The 26,594-nt window shown below is 35.6% G+C and overlaps 1 protein-coding gene across 1 annotated transcript in view; it reads left to right on the plus strand.

Moving 5' to 3' along the window:
• antxr2a (ANTXR cell adhesion molecule 2a) overlaps positions 1-26,594 on the plus strand; it is a 263,978-nt gene that overhangs the window by 47,719 nt on the left and 189,665 nt on the right. Inside the window, exons 4-7 of the mRNA XM_039758535.1 lie at positions 594-675; positions 5,364-5,471; positions 5,569-5,637; positions 6,904-6,984. Of these exons, the coding sequence (XP_039614469.1) occupies positions 594-675; positions 5,364-5,471; positions 5,569-5,637; positions 6,904-6,984 (340 nt within the window). The remainder of the gene's footprint in view (positions 1-593; positions 676-5,363; positions 5,472-5,568; positions 5,638-6,903; positions 6,985-26,594) is intronic.

Consider the following 26,594-nt stretch of genomic DNA (forward strand, 5'->3'; position numbering starts at 1 on the left):
ATTTTTTTTTCCTTCTTTGTCTAAAACCCTTCATTTATGATAGAACACTTTATTGTTTGGTCTTTAACTTTCTGGCTTTTCAGTTTCCCATTATATATGTATTTCCACCACTTCATAAATATTTGCTCACACTTCAAAAAGATGACCATCTCCATTTCTGCTTTTATTTCTCTCTTGTATACCCATAGTAGCATCTTTCCACTACAACATATACTGCAAAAGCCGAGTGATTATAGATTTTAATGGAAACCTTTGAGACTCGTTTTTCATAATAAAGACTTGAATAGCACCATAGCATTTTCTAATTCTAGCACAGATTACTGCATTTATTTCCTTTACAAATCTACTGTATTTATCAAAAATGAATGTTAATTTACAAAATCTATTCTTTAAACAGTGTACATTGAAGATGTGGCTAGAATATCATGTGCTGGTATACACTGAGAATGTGTTTAATGATCTACCTCACAGTTAGTCTCTAAATGATTAAGTAGAAACAACCAATGACAATGTATTGATATACGGAATACTTACATATCCATTGTTTATAATCAGTGCCATGCCTTTCACTAATCAGTACATTTTGTTTTTAGGTATGAAATCAGCCGTGGTTTAGAAAACTTAAGAAATGTGAAACCAGTGGGTGAAACTTACATGCATTTAGGAATAGAATTGGTAAGTTATAATTATTCTATACTGAGCAAGTCAGTTTTTAAATATTAGAATTTATAAAATCATTAGGTGCACATTTGATGAAGCAAACTACAAAGTACTATAAATTGCTAATAATCAGAAAGTGCAACATTGGTCCAAGACAAGAATTATCCAGATACAGCCAGTAGTAGGTAATGGTAAAATGTCATGTAAGAAAAGGTAAAAGAAAAAAACTCCTTTTTGGGGTTGAAATAGGAAACTAACAGCTACTCACTACTTATTAACTGCCTGTACAACTGCATCAGAGGTAGGATATGAAGAAGGCAATAGGATATATGTACTAGGTGAGATAGATTGTTTTTTAAACTTTCTTCTGTGAGCGGCACGTTGGCGCAGTGGTAGCGCTGCTGGCTCGCAGTTAGGAGACCCGGGTTCACTTCCCGGGTCCTCCCTGCGTGTAGTTTGCATGTTCTCCCCGTGTCGGTGTGGGTTTCCTCCCACAGTCCAAAGACATGCAGGCTAGGTGGATTGGTGATTCAAAATTGGCCCTGGTGTGTTTGTGTGTGTCCTGCGGTGGGTTGGCACCCTGCCTGGCATTGGTTCCTGCCTTGTGCCCTGTGTTGGATGGGATTGGCTCCAGCAGACCCCCATGACCCTGTGTTGGGATTCAGCGGGTTAGAAAATGGATGGATGGATAAAGATAAAATCACTGCTGCCTTAAATTGCCCCTACCAAAAAGTATTAAACAAGTACAGAGATTAGTAGGCTTTGCAAATCACGCCAGACGATTTGTAAAAAAAATCCTATTACTGTTGTTCCTCCTATTACATCTTTAAAAAATAAGAGAAATAAAAAAAATTGTGTGGAATATTGTAGTACAAGTATCCTTTGATCATTTCATACAGCTATTCACTTCAGCTCTGTGTCATCCAGACCCTGATCTTCAATTTATATTGGAAATTGACACCTCAAGTATTGTTGTAGGGGCAATGTTGTCACAAAAAATTCCTAATAAGGGGCAGACCCATCTCTGTGCATTGTATCACAATAAATTATCTTCAGCAGTGCAGAATTATGATGTGGGAAAGAGGTATTTATTAGCTTTTAAATTGGTTCTAAAGTAGTGGAGACATTGGAGGGTGTGAGATTCCCTTTTATGATATTTACTGATAATAAGAACTTCATGTACTTGAAATTAGCCAAACATCTTACACATGTCAGGCTAGATTGACTCTTTTTTCCAATTGCTTTGATGTTTGTATCTTACAGAAACAAGGAGATAAAATGACAAATTTACATGAGCCTGATGGTTATGTGTAGTGCTGAATCTATTCTTCCTATGGAGTTACTTTTTTGAGCCACTGTTGTACCATTTTTGGAAGGTTTATTGGATCAAATTAGAGATACTAGGGGAATTCACAAAAACCATACAAGATTCCAGATAGAAGATTGTTGGTCCCCTCTGAGTTAAGACACATTCTAGAAATAGCACATTCCTCATTTATGTTCAGCCACCTGGGATTACCCAAACCATGGCTATTCTCCATTGTTTATTTTTGGCTGGATAATGTGTATAGAGAGAGGCAAAATTATATAAAGCCTTTGAAACATGTTTCAGAGCTAAACCTGCAAGTTGTTACCCACGTCTATTCAGGTTTCTTGTCATCCCTTAGGGGATATGGGTATGGATTTTATAACTGATATAGTCAGTATTGATTCCATCTACCATAATTTCAGACTGCCATCTACAATTTGTTTCCAGGCTTTGGAGTATTTTTTGTGAATGTCTTACGTGCTCTGTGAATTTGAGACAACCTTAAAGACTCGTGCCCAAATGTTTTTGGATCAGACCTGTAAGATTGCTTCTGTTTTGGCCATATCTCGTTTTCTGATCATTATTGATTTTACTGATAGTTTTTTTTGGTAGAGCAACAGTATGTGATCATGTATATTTCTTATTGGGTGCTTATAACAATTGTATAATTTCAGTTGTTCTTTGTATCTGCCACTTTGTTTTGTTTGAAGGATAGATAGATAGATAGATAGATAGATAGATAGATAGATAGATAGATAGATAGATATGAGATATTTTCTCTTCTTTGGAGCGATGTGAAAGAATTTCCATAGATATTGAGGTTAAATCCTAAGGATAGTTTTACTAAAAAGTCTTGTTTGCATCAACTTTTTAACAGAGTCACCATATGAAATTAGAAGAGAGCTGTTGATGCAAAGACCTACATAAAAATGCCCATTTTGATTGATCCTTTAAATATGCAGTACAGTATGTAGCTATCAGTGCAACCTGATATGATGCCTTTTTGGGGATAAATTTAAGGATTCAATATTACGATAGGGAGATGGTCTCCCATCTTCCAGATACTTCTATCCAGAATAGGGGAAAATAAAGGCAGACCTTTACAAAATGGTATATTTATTACTAAAAATATTCTGAGAGGGATACACAAAGGGAGACATAAACATTAATAAGGAACAGACTACTAATTCACCAATGTACCACACTTAAGCATCTCTTTTCCTACTGTTGCTCTGTCTCTATATGCCACTTCTCCTTTTCACCGCTGAGCCTTTGCTACAAATACTCTGCTCTACTCAAGACTTAATAAACTTTTGGTATTCTGGTGGCTTTAGCACTACATTGGTCAAGAAACAACAGGTTGGAGCTGTCTATTTCAGTCCTTAGTGATCTAGCACACCTTGTGTTCTTAAATGGCTAGGTCTCCAAGGAAGCAGTTCATTGTCTTTACATAATTTAAATTATTTTTATTTAAGATTTTTAGAATTTACTGTATGTTTCTGGAATTTGTTTTGATGACATCATTATCCATTTGTGCTTACTCTCTTAGATACAATGTTTCTGCCCCTAACTCTGTGCATGTGTAAATAAATGGTTTTCTTCATGCCAGCATGGTTATTATCTAAGTCCAAGCTGCATTTTAACACACATCTGCACTTTGTTTTAAAATAAAAGAAGGACTTGTTGGAAAGAGAAGGCTAGATTCTTGAGGATAATTACCTTTTGACAATTTTAGATTTTCTTCTTCTTCGACTCATGTTTTTGTCCATCCTTTTAGTTTGGTTCTCTTTTCTGACTCAGGTTTAGTGACCTCATCCTGTCTGACTACTCTTATGAATTGGTCTAAAAAAGTTTACATCTCCCTCATATAAACAGTTCCTACCATCACACCTTGTATAAGGTGGCTGGCTATGATCCAAGGACAGTATAGTTCCATATATTCCCTTTTGGACCATATACCCTATAGTAAGCATGATAGTGTTTACACCTGTGGCATTTTCTCTATGATATTGTTTTCTCTAAAAAGATGACCAATATCCCTAGCAATATTTGGTTTGCCTGTCCACTTTAAGAGATCATTACATGTTTTCACCCAGGCCATACATTTCCTCCCAACCTCATTTATCTTGGTGTCCATGCCTATTGCTCTTCTAGGGCACACAGCACAAATGCAAGGCTTACTGGCCATTAGGCCCCCACCACATCCCCTTTATGGCATCTGTCTGCATGACCTTTCTTGTTGCCAATGTGGTTCTTTATTTTGGCTTGTGGCTTCATATGCTATATTTAACCCAACCCTGTGTCACTTTGGGGTTGCTGTTGCCTTTGGTAGTCTCTTCACACTTACTTTAGAATTAGCTGGAATACCCAACATCGCATGGGATAAATAAATGGGGAAAAACTGTCTTTTGGATATTCAATGTGGTGAAACACAGTCCATGATGATAGAAAAAGACTTAGTCATAGACAAAAGCAGTAATTCAGTGAGACAGTGAAATTGTTATCCACATTATTTGGAAGAAAATGCTATACCTGTGGTCTTAGATGATATCCTGCTTTGGCAGCTACACAAATTTCTACACACCGAAGATGATGTCCTCCCATCAGCTCCAGCACAATCCTGTCTAATGTGAACTGTAGTCCCTGTTTCTGCACTGGTTTTTCAGTTATTCTCCCCCCCCCATTATAGCCCCAATCCCCGGTACACCATATAGCCTATATTTTAAGATGGACCAATTTCAATGCACATTCAAAATTTTGTGAAAATCAATTCAACCATTTTTGTGTGATTGGGAAACAGTGTATGAATTTATTTATGTACTGTAGTGTTTCTACCTTTTTAATGTTATATGCAGCTAGAAGTCTTTATGTTTGAATGAATGAAAACGATAAGAAAATAAAATGAATGACATGTTTCTTGTGGGGTCCAGAGAAAATAATTGAACTGCCTGATTTGTTTTCTGCACAGTTGTTCTGTTTAGTTGATTGTTTTGCAGTTAAACATTTTCTTAAGCTTCGCTGAAGAAAGTTGGAATTGGTGCTTATGACTATAAAATGTTATACAAAATTAGTGTAGAATGCAATTATTTTGAAAATAGCTGCCTTCTTCTGCTTTGTTTTAAGGTCCAATTTGTTTGGCGAGTTAAATAATGAATGGATGGATTCATGGATAGAAAAATGAAAGTGAAATAGTTTCATTCTATAACATTTAGCTATATTATATTAGCTGGGGAGCATTTACAGTATGTATTACCAGATATACAGTACTTTAGGCTACATGTTATTAATGAAAAGAAAAAAATACAAACACCATCTTTTGTGCTTTGTGAGGTATCTCTTGTTTTCTGTTTATTTATTTTTTATTAAAACTTTTTTTATTCGTTGTCTTCTTTAGGCTACAGAACAGATTGAAAAACATAAAGCCGAAAGAACATCTAGTACTATAATTGCCCTGACAGATGGAGAGCTGGAGGATTTGCTTTTACCATATGCAGTAAAGGAAGTAAGACTCAGTCATTACGTATGACAATTATGTGTATAATGTTTCAACAATTGTTAAAATAATAATAATAATGGGGTTTATGTTTTTTCCTCTATAGGCCAATAAAGCAAGACAATTAGGTGCCAGAGTTTATTGTGTTGGTGTTCAGGATTTTGTTGAAAATCAGGTAATAAATTTAGAGGCTTACTGTTAACCTTTCATGCACGTCTTTGGGGATATGGAAGGACAACTGGATAATCACCCTAGGAAAGAACATGTTACTTCAACACATTGAACCCAGGGTGTTAGATCTGTCAGTCTCAGTATTTGCTATTTCAGGAAAAAAAATTAAACTTTATAGATGACTTTGATCATTGCAAATTAGCAACACAGCGGAATACTTATAATTAAGATTCTTTACTGGCTGCCCAGGCGACTTTGATTTTTGAACCTCCTTATTCAGAAGAAAATTTTAAACACAAAAATATAGTAGTTATTTTTGTTTCCATACTGTCTGTGCTTATGATCCTGAAAATTTACATTATTTATTTTGTAAATTCCATTAGATTGCATACACAAATATGACTAAACACAGTTCATGTTGTGTGGTACTCAAAAGCCATTGTGCATTTTGGAAAAAATAACATTTTTTCATAATAAATATTTAAACTGGGCTGACAAAATTAATAGTACTTTTGTTAACCACTTTTATTTTGGCCTAGGAATGAATTATACATACTTTCTTAAAGCGAAATATAAAAAAATATTTTACTACATTGATGAAAAAAGCAGAAAAATGTCTTCCAAGTAGTATACAGGGTATATCACTTATCTTGTCAGCTGTTTGCACTGTGTATTGATACATTTTTTATGTCTAGTCCTATGTTGGCAACACTCTTCCACTTGAATGTAATTCATGGATAACATCTTCCATGAAAAATGTGACTACCTGTATTAATGATTCTATTGCTTGAAAATCTCTACACAGTTCTAAGTATTTACTGCCAAAAAAGAAGAAATATCCTTTTCATGGGTTCACCTGGTTAGGCATAAACAGTTGACGGTATGGTCAACTTGCTGGCCTGGTTTTCATAATTTATGTTTAAAATTTGGCAGTTGTACATTCTCTCAGTAACTGTTATCTGTCAATGTTGTACTGTGTGTGTCTGCTATATAGTTTTTATTGTGCTTCTCATTTTGTACATTGAATTCTAAATTGTAATCTTGTTTGTTCTGTAAAGTACTTTGTGGTGGTATATTCAGTGAACAGCCTTAAAGTAAATAAACATTATTCCAATGATTTACGTTTTACACATTTATGTATATAAAGTAAGAATCCTATGAGCTTAAATTATTTGAAAGAATATTTTAGCATTACCTGTATTTTTATGGCAATATTAAGGTTTGCTTAGTTAATAACAGAATGGATATACTTTTTACCTTTCATACATAGCTTGCACAAGTAGCTGACACTAAAGATCAAGTATTCCCTGTCAAAGATGGATTTCAAGCTCTTAGAGGCATAATAAATGCGGTAAGTTCCGTTACAGTTTTATTTTAATAGCATGATCATGTGCATTCCTTCTGTAATTTTATCATTATAACTGATGAAGTTAAAATATTGGTGTTAAGTTTTATTTTACTTTCAACAGTTGCATTAATTTGATCCATGTTTTTTTATACACTGCATCTCTATCTCCATTTAATGAGTCATAAGTTCCTGAATTTGAAACAGGAAATGAGATAATATACCACAGATTTAAAATATAAAAAGAAAGAAGATGTAGATTATAGAAGGTTTAAAGTATTTCACAGGCTGCATACAGTATAATACAGTATATAGTTAATCTATATATCTTATGGAAGTGTTCTTTTTATTTCTAAATTGCTAATTTTTTTTAATCATTACCTGACAGTTTCATCACATCATGAATTCCAAGATTCTCTTTTTCAGTTTTTTGCTACAGTTTTCTTTGCAATGAAAACCTCTCCTACATACAAGTTACTACCTTAAATTCTCATCACTGTAATTATTTTGCACCAGTTACTCAGGTTATGCTGAATTTTTTTAAGCCTAGACTTGATATTGAAAACCTATGTGAACACCAGTATTTGACTGAGTTGGTTGCTTTCAACAGAAGCTTTCTTTTTGTGTCTTTTTTATTAAAATATAGTTTTTTGAATTCCCATAACTGTTTATTCAGTTTATTATAAGCCAATTCATGAAGTCATTTTACATCTTTATGTATCAAATGCAGATTTCAAACTACTGATAGCCTCTCAAAACACATGTTGACAATATTTACCATGGTAAACATTTTATTAACCATAATTATACATTTTAAACAAGAGACTAAATACTAAAAGAACACCTATCACATTCTTATTTATGATTGAAGAATACTATTATGTTAAATCATGCTGCTAGCAGAATAGTAATATCTATAGTGATGCTACATTTCTTTTTTATTATGGAGAGAAATTATTGCAAAATGTTAACTTGCAGTCCTGAATAGATAATACAAGATAAAATGTAATGTAGCAGTGTACAAACTCTATTGCTGCATTTCACTAAAAGAGCCTAAAACACACACACATAACATTATTATGCCACTACTACCTGCACTGCTGATGCCTGGCAGTATTGTTACATTGCCTTATGGAGTTTTTGTCATATTCTAGTTTTCCTGGAGTCATGCATCAGCAGGAAGTGGGATGTATCATGCCTGATAAGTTATTTTCTTCAGTTTAATTCAATTTGCTTCTGTAAAGCTTAGTTTAATTTGTAATCCAAGTATACCATACATTAATTACAAGTACCATATACTTATATGGACAAAAGTATTGGGACAACCCTTTTAATTATCGAATTTAGGTATTTCAATCAGACCCATTGTCACAGGTGTACAGTGATCCCTCGTTATATCGCGCTTTGACTTTCGCGGCTTCACTCCATCGCAGAGTTTAAATGTAAGCATATCTAAATATATATCACAGATTTTTCGCTGGTTCGCGGATTTCTGCGGACAATGAGTCCTTTAATTTATGGTATATGCTTCCTCAGTTTGTTTGCCCAGTTGATTTCATACAAGGGACGCTATTGGCCGATGGCTGAGAAGCTACCCAATCAGAGCACGTATTACGGGTTAAATTAAACTCCTCAATGATATACGATATGCTTCCCGCTCTAACAGCCCGTATTGATTTTTGATTGTTTGCTTTTCTCTGTCTCTCTCACGCTCTCTGACATTGTCTGCGCCTGACGGAGGAGGTATGAGCAGAGGGGCTGTTTGCACAGTGGCTGTTTGCTTAGAAGATACGACGCTCCTCAAAAAAATGCTGAAAGGACTGCCTCCCTTCATTGGTTCCACTTTATTGTGGTGCTTCGCATGCATAAAAGCCCAACAGCCCTATTGATTTTTGATTGTTTACTTTTCTATCTCTCTCTGACATTCTCTGCTCCTGACACGCACTTTGAAGAAGAAGATATGTTTGCATTCTTTTAATTGTGAGAAAGAACTGTCATCTCTGTCTTGTCATGGAGCACAGTTTAAACTTTTGACTAAAGGGTGTTATTTCATGTCTAGAGGGCTCTAATAATGTTAAAAAACATATTTAGAAGGTTGTAAACAGGTTTTCTATGCTCTAACTGCGAAAATATTAGATTTATAAATAAAATCCTACTTTGTGGAAATTAATTTATCTTTCTGGAGCTAATTAACTGTGATAAACAAGGGTTTACTGTATAACTGTGCGTAGAATATTTAAAAACAGTGTGGGAGAGTTTCTAAGGGCTTAAAATATATAAAAATAACCATACAAACATATGGTTTCTACTTCGCGGATTTTCACCTATCGCAGGGGGTTCTGGAACGCAACCCCTGCGATTGAGGAGGGATTACTGTAAAAAATAAAGCACCTAGCCATGCAGTCTCCATTTACAAATATTTATTAAACAAAATGGGTCATTCTGAACAGTTCAGTGACTTCAAGCGTGGTACTGTGACAGGATATCCCCAGTGCAATAAGACGGTTTGTGAAATTTCATCCCTGTTGGATATTCCACTGTCAACTGTAAGTGGTATTATTGGAAAGTGGAAGCATTTGGGAACAACAGGCACGAAGTGGAAGACCACGTAAAGAGCGGGGTCAACGATTGCTAAGGTGCATGGTGAGTAAAAGTCACCAGTGCTCTGATGATTCCATAGCGGAAGAGTTCCAAACTTTCACTGGCATTAATGAAAGTACAAAAACTGTGTCGTGGGAGCTTCATGGAATGGGTTTCCATGGCCGAGCAGCTGGATGCAAGCCTCACATCACCAAGTCCAATGGAGTGGTGGAAACGTGTTCTATGGAGTGATGAATCACACTTCTGTGTTTGGCAGTCAGATGGGCAAGTCTGGGTTTGGCAGATGCCGTTTTCCAGTCTTTTTTTGAATGTTATATATTCATAATATTCTGGTTTTTTTTTTCACTGGAGTGGAGCTAGGGTGAGTTACTTGCCATATCAAATCTTTCTGGAGGTTACTAAGAGATAGTTGGCCTGTTGTATATTCCTCATTTACATAAAAAACAAGTCACCCCTTTCATCAATGTCTTTCTTTTAATCATGTGACTGCAACTTTGTGTTCCTTCTGTAATGGCTAATTTCCTAATATCTTTGTAAAATCTTTATTAAGAAAACCCAGGTAGGGTTGTTATTCCTTAACCCTTCTTTGTCATTTTTAAAAATCTTTAGTCTTAAAAGTTGTCCTATAAATCACACACACATACATGATACAGTACATGCTAATCTCAGTTAATCATAGACTTCCCTTATGATAACATTCTGGAATAAGCCAGTGACCTTGGTAAGCAACATTTTTGACTATACTACAGCTGTAACTAGTTCATACAGAGCTGTCCCTTGTGCCCATACTAACACTACTGGTACAGGTATATTTAGTTCTTTGTTATATGATGATGGCTGAACCTAGTTGTGCAGTTGTTGGTTCTTTCACATATCGTCAGATATATTCTACCTCAGCCCCTCTCTCTGTGGTGTTTGTACATTCTTTCCATTTTCCATTTCTTCATGTACTCTGGGTTTTCTTCAACATCTCAAGAAGAAAAGTATGATAGATGAGGTAGTGTTTTTAATTATTTATAATTTTTTTTTTGCTGAGTGCATATTCAAAAACTAAAACAGTTACATTTTAGTTGGGCAAGTTTTGAGCAGATGTGACAAAGCCTAAATAAGAACTGGGATACGCTTTTAAGTGGAGATAGTTGAGGAGATGTTTAAAAACATGCCCTGTTCTCATCTCAGTTGCTCTAATGATTTAATAAAGTTTTTATATATGTGAGTTTATATATAAATGAGTGCTTCCTGTGACAATGTTGTTTTCTTGTACAAAGCTGGCCTCTTTCTTGAGCCTTATGATACCAGATTAGGCAATGTTTGTTCCATAACCTTGTAATGGTAAAAGTGAGAAAAAAAAGTAAGTAGGTGGATATTCTTCATTTTCTGCATATGTATGAACATGAAAAATGATCATATGTAAGGTTACATGTTATAATATGGGCAGCTCAGTGGTGAAGTTGTTAGTGTTACTATGTTAGCGCTCCAGAAGCTAGCGTTTGCATGTTGTTCCAATTTGTACTTGTTTTTATTTCCATGTACTTGGGTGCTGCTCAGTATGGGTGATTTAAGGGTATGTGCATTTGCCCTGAATCCAACTGGTGTGCCATGCTGATGGAATAGACACCAGCAATCTGCACCTCCAAAGTGATACTGGTAGATTAAATATTTGTAAATGGTATTTGTAGGGGTGCACAATTACCACTAAAGTCATTATTGACTACTGTATTATTGCCTTTGCTATTATATTTGCATATTAATTTCAATTAATAACACTATAATGATTTTTTTGTGCTGCCAACTGCATATACTTTTATTTACTTTATTCTGTACAGATGCAGTACAGTAGAACCTCCGTTTAGCAGGGGACCACTTAAAGAATTATTTATGTGAAATTGTTAAATGCTAGAGTAGTTGAAAATGGAAGGTTCAGTGTTTAAAATGATATATTTTTAATATTTAACAGTTAAAATAAACCACACTCCTTAAAAATTTGTCACTGTTTTTGTAATACAGTAAGTACAGTAGATTACTAATATTTCTATTGTTAATACTAATATAAGGTTCTACCTTGTAGAAAAAATTAAATTACAAGTGTATTTAAAATCATAGCAGATAATAAAATCTGTAATCACATTCATGTAAGGCTTAGAAGTTAATGTAAACATAACCAGTGAGTTCTTTTGTACAGGTGAATAAAAGCATTAAATGTAACAATATATGGCAAGCTCAGGATTCTGCTACCATTGTGTCATTTATATAATCTGACAGAATACACATATCATACCAAGAAATCAAAAAATAACATCACTATCAAAATGCTTTTCAAGTTCACTGTATGCTTACACAGTATCCGCTCATTTTCAGACAATTATCTTTTAGCTATGTAATGTATGGCAATATTGCAACATCATACCCACCATGGAGTCCACAGTGTTTACAGTTAGCATAAATGTGATAGGATACTCACTAATCATTAAGTTTTCCGTATAGCCAAAGTACTAGAGTCTGGTTCAGTCATTGAGAGCAACGATGTTCTTCTATTCGCCCATTAATTGTAATCATGCAGACTTGCTGGCCAGGCATCCAGTGTGACTCTTGGTCCTTGCACAGTTGCTCTCCATTCTTGGGGAAAGTATACTATTTGAAAACATCTGCTTTTCAATGTAAACTTTTCATCAATATAATGAACTACTGTATTATGCTCAGGCAGGCTTCAATGGTATAGATTAGTTGTGGTTACATAAAGCAAAACTTGTTTTAATTCCATTTCTGTTTATGTCCGACATTTGGAATAAAGTAAATGCAATGCAACCTTGGAAACTTAATTTCAAGAAAGGATGATGTATCTCTTACTCTGGACATTTGGTCATTTTTTTAAACCCTTGTTGTGCACAGCTTTAATCGGAACCTTGTCTTTTGATAAATAAATAATTATTACTGTTATCTGATTTTGCTTTCAATAGCCTGCTGGATGACACACATTCTTGCACTAACAGTCACATAGTTGCCAGTTTGTACTTTCAAAATAGCAACCATGTCTTTGGGGAAAACGTGAAGACTTTGTTGGATCAGTGAAACAGCAGTATTTACAGTATAACTCCATATTGGAAAATACAGTATGCTGCACAATTTTCATCCTATATAATTGTTATATGGACACATCATACAGTTTAGCGCCAGTGGGTGACCCATGCCACTTACTTACATATGAAAGTGGGTAAGTGTATGGTGCAGATCCTGGTGTTTGTAATCTTTGTCATTGCACTCTATTGGTGTAGCTGATCACAGCATCATTCTACACATCCTAGCCTCTGATCTACTCCAGTTGAAAAACAAGTATTGTAGGAGTTTGTCAAAATCTGACATGCCAAAGGGAAACACAAGTGTATTATAGCATTATTTAGTTAAATAACTTTAATGTTACCTTTTCACATCTTACAGTACATGTCATGTGTTTCTTATGTTATACAGTATTTGATGAACCATAGCCATTATGTGCTTCTTTGTACAGTTGTGGTAGACTCTGGGGTACCATTTTGAGAAGCTGAGAAAAAGTAAGGGCTGCTATTTCAATGTGGTGTATAATAACATGATCTCAGAATTAACCTATATTTATTTAGTATGTTTATTTTGTTAGTTTTTTTAGTTTTTGACTTTAGATTAAAAATGTCTTTAGTTCTGGTATTTAGAAAGGCCTCTCTGTAATTTAGGTTTGACTATGAGTAAGCAGAATATTTATCTCAGCTGCCTAAAATATAAATAATACATTTTAAGAGAGATCGGTTCAAACAAAAAAATGATTATAGGTCACCTCTCCAAGGTCCAACAAATGTGACGACAATCAAAACAAGGACTGCCTCAAGCACTGATTCTCTACTTGGCGGTTTTGACTGTACCAACAGGGAATTGCCCTTTGAGTTTTGCTCAGGCTTTGACGAGAAAGTGCTCCCAGTACTATTATATGATGCATTTTGTATTACTTAAATAATCCCAATGAAACAGTTCTTCACAGAAATAAATCTTGTGTTACAAATGAGTTCATAGGTATTAGTAAGAAAAAAAATGCTATGGAGGAGAAAAAAACAGCACCACAACAATATAAAACTAGCAAATGAAAAAGTTCATACTCAGCAAAAAACAAGATTGAGTACAGGTTTGAGTAAGGTAATGGCACAGCATGGCAAGTAAGGAAGATATATGCAAGTTTGCCAGGTCTGTGGTTTTCCTGCACAGTTGGGCTATTTCTGATCATTTTTTGTGAGGAAAAATAGGCTTTAGGGTATTGGATTTTTTGTTCTTCTTTAGAAAAATTAAGCAGTATTGTGAGCTGTTTTTATAAGTGAAAATAACATTGGTGACGGATGTGGTAAGCTTAGTTCTTATAACATTATATGTTTTAGGGCTAAAATTGCAAAAGAAAAAGAAATCCATTGTAAAGCTGCAAACACTCCCTGAATTTGGCGCTCAGGGTTTGGGTCCTGGATATAATCAGGCAGGTCACGGTTGTCTAAGTCTTATTCAGTGTAACAAGCAGCGAAGCATGGCAGTTCATTTGCAGGTTAAAGTCAATAGACATAAACATGAAATAAAACAAAAGTATTTCAAATTTCTCAATGGCACAATTAACCCTCAAAGGAGGGAAACAATAAGGAATAGAAAAAGAAGGAAAAATTATGTATTAGTTAGTGCTGGTCAGCAAGTGAGCCATTCAAAAAGATACTGCAGAGTCTGGAAATGGAAAAAGTCTGCACAAAAACTTTAGTTTCAATTGAGAAATAAAAACAGCATCATGTTAAAATAAGTAGAATTTTAAGAACTTTTTGTACATTGTAATTTTAAGTAGCTGATTTTGTATGACGGTTGATATTGGAGTAAAGGCAAGCAGTAAGCAAGATGTTATGTTTTTATACTTACAGGGTCAGTTATTATCCTCTGTATAGACTCCAGTAAAATTTGTACTTGCTTGTGCTGAATAAAGGGTGGCGCAGTAGTAGTCGTGGTGCTTTGCAACAAGGAGAACAGGGTTCACATTCCTGTGTGGAGTTTCTGTGTTCTCTCTGTATTTGTGTGAGTTTCCTCCTACAGTCCAAAGATGTACAAATTAGTTGAGTTGGCATTGTTTAAGTTGGCCCTATTTTGAGTGTGTGTGTTTTCACCATACAATGGACTGATTCCATGTTCCGGTATTGTATCTATCTTCTACCCTGTGATTGCTGGGATAGGCTCCAGCTACCTACAACCCTGTCCTGGAAAAGTGAGTTAAAAAGATGGATTGCACAAATCAGCATGCAACACATTACCACTCTGTGTTGTATTTATCTTTAGTATGAGAAACGTGCTATATAAATAAAATGTATTATATTATTACTGCCCCATTTTTTGACATGCATTACATGCCCAACTTACATGGAATGGGGGGGGGGTCTCTTTCTGAATTGCCCTTCCCAAAATTTCTTCCATTTTTTGTGAGTCTTTTCTTGTCTTCGTAGACAAGAAATAGGGAATGTTAAGGCCTATTGAGGCATTCTTTGTGTGATTTTAAGATATACGAGAATTGTTGTTGCGAATGGAAGTATATTGTATAGGAACAGCCTTTGATTAGGACAGAGAACGTCACCACAAACCCCCTACCCAAAGCACCTCTGTATTTGATTATTATATACTGATACAAATGGCATGATGCTACTGTCCATTGCAATTAGGCTACTTTTGGGCTGTTTTTAAGAATATTTTAAGATTTAATTTCAACTGATATTTGGCAACTCTAAGCATATGGATAGGATGGGGTCAGTGAACTAAAAAATAAGTTCTATCCATTGTGTCTGAATATAGTATTGTGTCTTCTACAAATAGATCACTCTCCTTCATTCACAGAGTGTGTTTAAGTTACTTCAAATCATCAAAACTTATGAGGCTTTCAGATCTATTGAAAGGTAAAATTCTAACTTCACTACAACAGGCCTATTATTTTAATGAAGGTGCTAGATACAAGAGTGAAGTAATTTATTGTTGCGCCAAGATGTGAACAAGAAAATCCCAGAAAATTATTTATTATTAATTAGAAAATGAGGGATAACCAAAAAATAGCCTTATATCTGGACAAGTTAAATATATGAGAGATGCATGAAGGAAACAACATCAAAACACAATGTGAAAACTTTAAGTTGAAGTCAAGTTCTAAATAAAGTGATAAAAATGCACATTGGTGTGAGTGTGCTGCCATGTAATATAACAACAGTGACATCCCACTCACATTGAAGAAAACCATATGACTAGAACTGAATGAATGAATGAATGAGTTAGTGAATGAACAACAATATACCACCACTGTGGAAGGCTGTTGTGGTGAAATGGCAGAAGAAACAAGAATAACTCGGTATAAAATGGTATAGAAGAGACATCATCAGAATAATGATAATATAAAAATAATGTCTTCTACAAGAAAATTACCAATGCAAAAGAATTTCAGACATGTTTGTGAAACTCATTCTGTTTGTGACAGGTATCTCTTTGGTTGCTTTTATATTTGCTCACTGCTCTACTACAGGAGTGGTTTGTGCAGCTAGTTTCCTGATAATCACATAGTGCTGGCAAACCATTTGTGAGCTTTTCTATAATATTCAACACTGTGCATTCTGACATCTTCACCAGGAAAATGCATACTCATTTCAGACTGGAACTAGACTCATTTTATATATATTGACATTTAACAAACAGACTGCAGATCCTATTCCAATAGCAATACCAGCAACTTTAATGTATACTTGTTTAGGAACACCATTATTGTCCAGCTTTTTCTTTATCTTTGCACAAATGTAAGTATGCCTGTTACCTTATTGTTGAGTATATGACTGTGATGCCTTCTTCCTTTCTCCTCTGAGGAAATAGTGTCCTTACCTAGCACTAGTAATTATTATATATGCAAAGCACATCAGCTAAGTTTTTCATGTAATGCAGAAGTTTTATAGGTCCTTGTTTTGTGTTTTTCCTTTACCTGTTAGCTCTCATTTATTGATGAGAATAGATAATGCCTTGAAGCCATGTAAACAGTTTCTGTTAAGATAAAGAGTGAGTCTCACAAAAGTTTGGTTTTATTCTGTGAATAGCAGGATAGGAAGAAGGCCTTTAAGATGATAGACAACATGTATCAATGTCATATGTTTATAGTTTTAACCACATACCTTGGACATTTGTTTGTACTTAATTAAATAGTGCAACTAATAAATGCAGATTCTTGTTTGTGCCCAAGGCCACCTGGGACTGAGTGTGAAGATTTTTGCTAAAAATTATTACATTTGTATAACAAAGCCGACACATCTAAATAATAATTCATTACATTTATATAGCGCTTTTCTCAGTACTAAAAGCGCTATCCACACAGGGAGGAACCGGGAAGCAAACCCACAATCTTCCACAGTTTCCTTACTGCAAAGCAGCAGCACTACCACTGTGCCACCTGTGAGGACAGGATTTCATAGTTTAAACAGTGTGGTGTATGGCCGGCCATTCTTCCCAGCCAATACCCCCAAGCCGCCAGGTAGAGCCCTCCCTGCTGTATCAAGGTCCCCTGAAGACTAGCAGGGCATCATGGACATTGGAGTTTTTATACACAGCCCTGCTGGATACCATGGGGGCCTCTAGGAGACGCTGCAGGGAGGAACAGTGTTTATTTACCCTACGCCTCGGAAATACGTCCAAGTCACATGGACAAGGGGAATGACATTCTTCTGGGGTGAAGAAAAGGACTTTTGGTCTGACCCGGAAGTGATAGAAGATCACATGGACTGGGGATTGAAACACTTCTGGGTCAGGGACTATAAAAGGATGGTTGGAGCTCCCAGACGGCGAGCTGAGCTGGGTGGTAGGAGGGCAATGCGTCTGGTAGTAGAGGATTGTTTATTGTTATTGTGATTAGTGAATTAATGAGTATTGTGGAGGAGAGGGTGCTTTGTGCACTGTTGTGTATAAATAAAGTCAACATTTGGACTTTTATTTGGTGTTGATGTTTGATCGGAGGGTTCAAGGGGGCGATACTGCCCCTATCTGTTACAACAGATTAATAGTAGACTGAAATTTGCTCTATGGTCAGACTCTCTAATCAGTTAACAAGACATTGGGATCAAATGGTCACTTCTCATGTGTAGTTTGTGATGTGATAGCCGCCATTTTCTGTGACCATTCAAGATACAATACACGTCTTAAATTTAGCTAAATTTGTTAACAGGCTCCACAGGCATGACCTTCATAGTTTTAAGCTTACTTCATGATGATGTCATAATTGACCAAGTACTAACTATCTAGATTTTTTATTTAGAAGATAAGGACAATGGCAGATGTCTGCCTCTCAGGGTTGCTGATTTAGATATATGGGTGAACTCTGGAGAGTATTGCTTGTTTAAAAAGAGAGATTTAAGAGGCATTTCTAGATTAAATTACAGTAATCCCTCGCTATATCGCGCTTCGACTTTCGCGGCTTCACTCTATCGCGGATTTTATATGTAAGCATATCTAAATATATAAATATATATTTTCGCTGTTTCACGGGTTCTGCGGACAATGGGTCTTTTTACTTACTGTACGGTATTTGCTTCCTCAGTTGGTTTTCCCAGTTGATTTCATACAAGGGATGCTCTTGGCGGATGGCTGAGAAGCTAACCAATCAGAGCACGCAGTTAAGTTCCTGTGTGCTGACTGGCTCAGTGACGGAGCGCCGAATTCGATTCTGTGGCGATAACCAGGAAGTCTTGTCTCGCTCATTCAGCATCAACTTGTTTCGCTGTGTAAAGAGTTAACTTTTGTGCTCTTTTGTGTTTATCTTTGTGTGTAGTCAAGCCCTTCATTATGGCTCTAAAACGATCTGCTCCTGCTACTGCTTCAGGGGCCGTGCCCAAGAACCAACGGAAGATGCTAACGACTGCCGAAAAGGTAAAAGTTTTGGATATGTTGAAGGAAGGGAAAAGCTACACCACAGTAGGACGCCATTACGGCATCAATGAGTCCACGATTCTTTTTATTTAAAAAGGAGGAAATGAATATAAGATCTATGGCCGCAGTGTCCTTTTAACCAGGGCGCAAAATGAGTTGTAAGTGGACGTAATAAGGCAGTAGTTCGGATGGAATCTGCTTTAGGGATTTGGATTGAAGACCACCGGAAGAAGAACAACGGCAATGCTACACAGTTGCTTGAAGAGGCTGTTTCCTTAAGAGGCATTAGCTCTCTTGGAAATATGTTCTTTTGAAATTGTAGCACATTAAGTAACTAAACAATATAGTAATATGACAGAAAAGGCGATATCCCTCCTTCCAAAAAGTTGGGACACTATACAAATCGTGAATAAAAACTGAATGCAATGATGTGGAGGTGCCAACTTCTAATATTTTATTCAGAATAGAACATAAATCACGGAACAAAAGTTTAAACTGAGAAAATGTATCATTTTAAGGGAAAAATATGTTGATTCAGAATTTCATGGTGTCAACAAATCCCAAAAAAGTTGAGACAAGGCCATTTTCACCACTGTGTGGCATCTCCCCTTCTTCTTACAACACTCAACAGACGTCTGGGGACCGAGGAGACCAGTTTCTCAAGTTTAGAAATAGGAATGCTCTCCCATTCTTGTCTAATACAGGCCTCTAACTGTTCAATCGTCTTGGGCCTTCTTTGTCGCACCTTCCTCTTTATGATGCGCCAAATGTTCTCTATAGGTGAAAGATCTGGACTGCAGACTGGCCATTTCAGTACCCGGATCCTTCTCCTACGCAGCCATGATGTTGTGATTGATGCAGAATGTGGTCTGGCATTATCTTGTTGAAAAATGCAGGGTCTTCCCTGAAAGAGATGACGCCTGGATGGGAGCATATGTTGTTCTAGAACCTGAATATATTTTTCTGCATTGATGGTGCCTTTCCAGACATGCAAGCTGCCCATGCCACACGCACTCATGCAACCCCATACCATCAGAGATGCAGGCTTCTGAACTGAGCGCTGATAACAACTTGGGTTGTCCTTGTCCTCTTTGGTCCGGATGACATGGCGCCCCAGATTTCCAAAAAGAACTTTGAATCGTGACTCGTCTGACCACAGAACAGTCTTCCATTTTGCCACACTCCATTTTAAATGATCCCTGGCCCAGTGACAACGCCTGAGCTTGTGGATCTTGCTTAGAAATGGCTTCTTCTTTGCACTGTAGAGTTTCAGCTGGCAACGCGGATGGCACGGTGGATTGTGTTCACTGACAATGGTTTCTGGAAGTATTCCTGAGCCCATTCTGTGATTTCCTTTACAGTAGCTTTCCTGTTTGTGGTGCAGTGTCGGTTAAGGGCCCGGAGATCACGGGCATCCAGTATGGTTTTACGGCCTTGACCCTTACGCACAGAGATTGTTCCAGATTCTCTGAATCTTCGGATGATGTTATGCACAGTTGATGATGATAGATGCAAAGTCTTTGCAATTTTTCGCTGGGTAACACCTTTCTGATATTGCTCCACTATCTTTCTGCGCAACATTGTGGGAATTGGTGATCCTCTACCCATCTTGGCTTCTGAGAGACACTGCCACTCTGAGAAGCTCTTTTATACCCAATCATGTTGCCAATTGACCTAATTAGTGTTTATTGGTCTTCCAGCTCTTCGTTATGCTCAAATTTACTTTTTCCAGCCTCTTATTGCTACTTGTCCCAACTTTTTGGGATTTGTTGACACCGTGAAATTTTGAATCAACATATTTTTCCTTTAAAATGATACATTTACTCGGATTAAACGCTTGATCTGTCATCTACGCTCTATTACAAATAAAATATTGACATTTGCCATCTCCACATCATTGCATTCAGTTTTTATTCACAATTTGTTTAGTGTCCCAACTTTTTGGAATCCGATTTGTCTAATCCAATGCTTGGTTGGCAATTCTAACTGCTGAGCCCCTGTGTGCCAAACTTAGCATGCACATGTGAATGAAACTCATAACAGTATTGTTCAGATATAGTGACATAAATATTAAAGAAAAATGTATTATAACAGAGGCTCCTTTAGAAGGGCTGTAACGCTCTCCTTTGTTGTGCAGTAAAATTAAACTCATCGTTATCGGACAAGTCGTTGTGTCATTGTTGTTGAGTAACCATAATTAATTTTCTACTTACAGTACTTAGTACATGTACGTATGTTTAGTGTCACTGTACACACATTTACTGTATACAATTTTTTTTGCATTGTATGTATTTATTGCTGGTGGCCTGTCTATCGTAATATCTGTAACATATGTGATATCGGAGACGATTGATATCTTTAAAATAATATTTAGGTTTTACTGCATATTAAACAGTGTGTTTACATACATAATTTCAATGAATCTTACCTAATATCTAAGAGAATACAAAGGGTTTATGCTGTATAACTGTGTGAGGAATATTCATAAACAGTGTGGGAGAGTTTATAAGGGCTTAAAATATATAAAAATAACTATACAAACATATGGTTTCTAGTTTGCGGATTTTCACCTATCGCGGGGGGTTCTGGAATGCAACCCCTGTGATCGAGGAGGGATAACTGTATTTATTTAGTATACAACATGTAAACTTATTTAATGTAACAAGCTATTAACTGATTATGCAAAGTGTTGTTTTTATAAAAAAATATGGATTAATTTGCATAAAACTATGGAGTAATCCTATAACAAGTAAAAAAATAAAGCTAATTTTAAAATGTATTTGAAACCTCATGTTGAAACAAAATGCATTGGATTATCTTTTGGCTTAATTTGTAAAAAAAAAAAGTCTTGTGCATCCATGAGTGTGAGTACAATTATAATAACAGTTTTAAAATAAAAAGCAAAATAATTTCTTGTTATTCAATGAAAAAACAGCATAGCAGATATATAAAGTGTTTTTTGTTTTCCATACTGTAGATTTGGCAATATCTTTTGTCTTATATGCAGGCCTCATCACAGAACTGGAAATGTAGCCATGCACATAAAGTACATATATAAGTCTATATATATATATTGTATTAGATAGATAGATACTTTATTAATCCCAAGGAGAAATTCACAATTATATTATATATTAGGCCTATAATTTCCTGTCCTTCTTCCAGTCTGTTAGTTACATAGATGGATCGTCATACTTAAAGGTGTAACAAGACAATTATTGTATTTATCTGGCTATAAACACAAATGTGTTTTAGAAATTAAATACAGAAGATGAAGGTGTTAGTAATGCAGTATATATAAAATAAATACATGGTAACACTATAGTTTTGATATTTTTTCAAACAATTATAGCATACTATCAGGGTATTTTCTATTTAGAGAAGAGTTGGTTGAAGAATTGCATAAGGAATTTACCTTGCCGGTGAATGAAGGCAAAACTGATAAGCATTATAAACAATGCCCATTCCTTCTCAGACACACTAGCATTAAGTATTTTTAGCCAACAAATTATTCGTCAGAAGTGTATCAAGAAACAAGTACTTTCTCTCTATCCACCTTAATTCATCATAATAATAATAATAATTTTTATTTTTATAGCACCTTTCCCAAGTGTCTGTGTGTGTCTGTGTATCTGTCTAATTGCTGCGTTTCTGTTATATGCCATTTGGTATAGGATTCATAAAAGCAGTGCTAATATTTGTGATGTGCCATCTGCTGGAATGAAAAATACAATGCATTTTATTACTATGCATTAGAAAATACAATCCAATAGATGGTGGACTGCAAATGTTAACACTGAATACGTCCAACAGAGAGTAAATGCCAAATTGACAAAAATCAGTATATCTATCTTAATAAAATGACAAGTGCCTTGTACCTGTGTGTCTGTTTGGTTGCTAGGGTTAGGAAGAAAAAGTTATAGGCAAAACATGTAGAATTGTCAAAAAAGTAAAAATGATTATAAAAATACCAAATAAGGGTCTAAAAATAAGCCAGTTGTTCTTCTCAGCCTGTTCTGTTGTCCGAAATTAAACTCTGGCAACAGCAGTGTGATAGAGACTTTCTTGCACCCACTTGAGCCACATGAATGTGGTTTATAGATGTAGTGCTAATTACTAATAAATTTGCATGTCATGCATTGGATGAATGAAAATAACAATATGCACATTGGAAAATCAAACACCTGACCAAACCAGCTAGAATCACTAAACAAGGCCAGTGTGGTAGTGACCATTGCTGCATTTACCAGCAAAACACTGACTATAGGAGTGGGACAAGTGACGCCAAAAGGAAGTGGTGAAAATGGGCAGCTCTATCCGAAAAGGACAAGCTCACCACAGGGGAAAGAGATCAGGTTTGTTTAGGAAGATATGAACACCCCAATCGCACTCTAGTGCGGACCATAATAACCATTCCAATCCCCTTTGGAAAGGTTGGTCTTTGTGTGGTTATTGATCGATTTAAATACAGGAAATTTATGTGTGAAATTATGCATGTTGTGATAGTCAAGCTGAGGGTCTGCGGTAACTGTGAAATCTCATTTATAGTATAAAGAGCTAAGAATTAACATGGAACATTAAAACAAAAGGTAAATAAAAAAAGCACTCACACAGGTATAAAATTAACACAATTCACATAAAACAACTTGCTCAATTAATCAATTAGAACGCTACCTGATTCAGTATCAGACCCACTTGCGCGTGTGATTGGACAGCAGTTGACCATGTTTAGACAAAAGGGATACATTTACCTACGGAGGTGTCCAGAAAAGATTAGCGATATCTTCTGAGACTGACACTCAAATGTCCTAATCTTAAACCACTAAAGTGATGTTTGCAGGTTGAGCATTCTTTCAATGCACACACTGTGACATGTTAGTCAGTGTTAATCATACATTCCAAAATAAACATTATTAACAGATATGTACAGGGTTGTCTAGATCTAATTATGCAGATCCAGATTGTCTGGGTGACTTTCATTTATGTGGGGACGATTCCTGTTCGGCGCAAAGACAGTTCTTCATGTCTTCAGTTTGCACACTTCTCGATTATCAGGGTTTTTCGGGTGATTTCCTATGTAATAAACTTAAGTTATAGCGTAATGAAAATTGCATAATTAGATCTGGACCACCCTATAAAAGCAGTAGACATGTGGTTTGAGATAAACTAAATTGAAGTTACATATTACATATATATATTGAGTATATTCATATAGTGAATACTAGAGAGTTAATATTTAGCAGCATACAGTTAAAAAAAATTAAGTGATGAGCCTCAGTAGATGCATTCAGCAGAGCTTGTCTTCTGTTGTATACTCGACTATTTTAAATATGTCCTTTACTGGATAATTTTCAAGTCTGCCTGATAACAATTATGGAAAATGTGGCAATACGCAAGCACAACTGTCATGTTTTTTGAAAAAAAATTTTTTCTGCCAAACGAAAGAAGTGCAAGACTTGAGGAGCATTTGTTGATTCTTCTGTTTGTCTGTAGTATGGAACATAACTGAATTAACTAGAAATTTAAACAACGTAATGAAATATCACCTGATTCAGAACAAAGGAAACAGAATATGAGCGTGAAAATGTCTTAAGTTAAGCAATAGTTCCAAATGGTGTTGGCCTGCTTTGAAGTACAGTGTTATGGTGGACTACATTACCCCTGAATATATAATATTTTTACCATCAGACAAACCGTAATTAAATATTACCATCATTATGTGTGGCACTTAAAGTCAGAATTATGGTTTAATTATTTTCTATTTTTGATATGAAAAGGTTACCATAGTTATATATTAACCACTTAGAGAAGTATTTCCTACACATATTATTAATTTGGAAAGATTTTTCATAGATACATGTCAAAATGTACATGTCACAAGCACATTCACTATTGATAGCAATAGTGGAAGTGGAAGGGTGTCTTAATTATTCTCTTGTTTGAACTTTTCAGCCCATTGTAGGTAATTCACTGAAGCAAAATTTAGTTTCCATGGTGTTGAAAGTCATGAGTTAATCTATGCTCCTGATACATCTTTAGTCAACAAAAAATAGATAAGAGTTTGCTGTTCTTCTTTTGTTCTTAGTAACGGGATATGCTCATATTAACAGCAGAGTAATACACCAACACAAGACCAGTTTGGACCTGTGTGACAGAAACGTATATAAGCAAAACAAATTATTTTGGACACTTTAAAATCCAAAATGGTAACTGAAAAATTATAGCATTTATTATATCCAGTTGCATTCAATTGTGTACACAAAACAAGAGAAAAACTACATAGACAGTAAGCAATACAAGGAATGCATCTGTATTTTACTTGTATTTAATAATTTTATTCCAAGAAAGTAACATAGTATACTACCAGGCAAATAAAATTTGCAAAACCTAACAAAGTAAGAATTCAAGCCCAAACCGAGAGAAAACAGAGGAGACCATTGAGCATAGGGAACGAATAAACAAACAAATTAATAAATTAAAAATAAAAAGGGACAACATCCTTTTCCCCCCTAAATGAATGCTTTTTCTAATTTTTTTTTAATTGTTACAGAGATCCTCCATGTGTCAATTTGATTTTTTCCAATTTATAATAATATAGAACGTCAGTTTTCCACTGATTTACAAATGGTGAGTTGGGATTCTTCCAGTTAAGCAGGATGAGTCTTTATGCTAATTGTGTGGAGTTTGCATGTTCTCCCCATGTCTGCGTGGGTTTCCTCCCACAGTCCAGACGTGCAAGTTAGGTGCATTGGCGATCCTAAATTGTCCCTAGTGGTGTGTGTGTGTGTGCCCTGTGGTGGGCTCGCACCCTGCCTGGGGTTTGTTCCTGCCTTGCACCCTGTGTTGGCTGGGATTGGCTCCAGCAGACCCCCGTGACCCTGTGTTAGGATATAGCGGGTTGGACAATGACTGACTGTTCTTCTCCACTTTAAGCCCATCTGGGAGTACACCAAACACTGCTGTTAATGGTTTATGAGTGAGTGTGACACCTAGACTGTCTGATAAGTATTTATAAAGATTTCTGTCCAAAATTATGTTAATTTTGGTGCACTCCCAAAACATGTGGCCTAATGAGGCTTGAGTTACACTGCAATGCTTGCAGGTTGAATGTTGCCTTGGAAACATTTTGGACAATTTTAAATAAGATAACTGTGATCAATGAAAGTTTTTAAGTTGAATTACTGAATGCCTTGCACATATAAAGCTATAGTGTATTCTGTGTATCGCTAACTTCTGTTTCTTTTCAGAGACGTTAACTGAAAGGTACTTTTCCTACTGTAACATAACATCATTGAAGGGAAGATTCTTTTAGATGTTTTTATATATTATTGAGATGTACTTTGGAACACTGGTACGCAATTTAGAGTTGGCTCTTTCCTTGTGTTCAGTGCCATAGCCCCAGCACTTAATTACCTAGGTACTCAAGTTTGAAGTGGAAGGAAAGATGTTTTAGTATCACTTTGCTGTTTAACATTTTTATTGGTATAATATTCAACTATGTTCAAGATGTTCTCCAGCCAGCATCCACTTTAATGCATTTTCTTTCTTAACTAGAACAGTCATGTAAACCATGAATTAATCGTTTTTTTTTTACATTTTACTTTTTCTGTAATAAAGTACTGGATCAAATTAGGTTTATTTTTAAATAACCATCTTTATAATTCCTTGTTTATTTACAAAAGTCATGTTAACAACTTTAAAACATAGTTGCCTTTTTTAATCTATGATACTCATTTAGCTATGATGTTTAAAACTGTTTAAGGAGATGCACCCAATTTATAGTAGCTACTATGCAATCAGAAAGTGCAGTCACTACATAGTTAACATTTCTTAGGGTCATGAAGGAATTAGTAAAATGCATTACTTGTCTATTTGTCAAATGAAATAAAAGCAGAAGAAATTAGGTTACTGAACATATTTGTTCACAAGATATGATACATTCCAAAAACAATAGTCATATTCTGTAGGGCCTTCCTAAAACAAGCAGACTCTTGGGACCAACACTTAACATGCACATATAATATTTATTTTTTACTCATGCTATTTTCTTTTAAAGCAGTATAAGAATGTGTGTACTCCTGTTGCCTTGTGGTAAT

Source organism: Polypterus senegalus, chromosome 7 (genome assembly GCF_016835505.1).
Source record: "Polypterus senegalus isolate Bchr_013 chromosome 7, ASM1683550v1, whole genome shotgun sequence".
In the NCBI taxonomy this organism is placed as follows: domain Eukaryota; kingdom Metazoa; phylum Chordata; class Cladistia; order Polypteriformes; family Polypteridae; genus Polypterus; species Polypterus senegalus.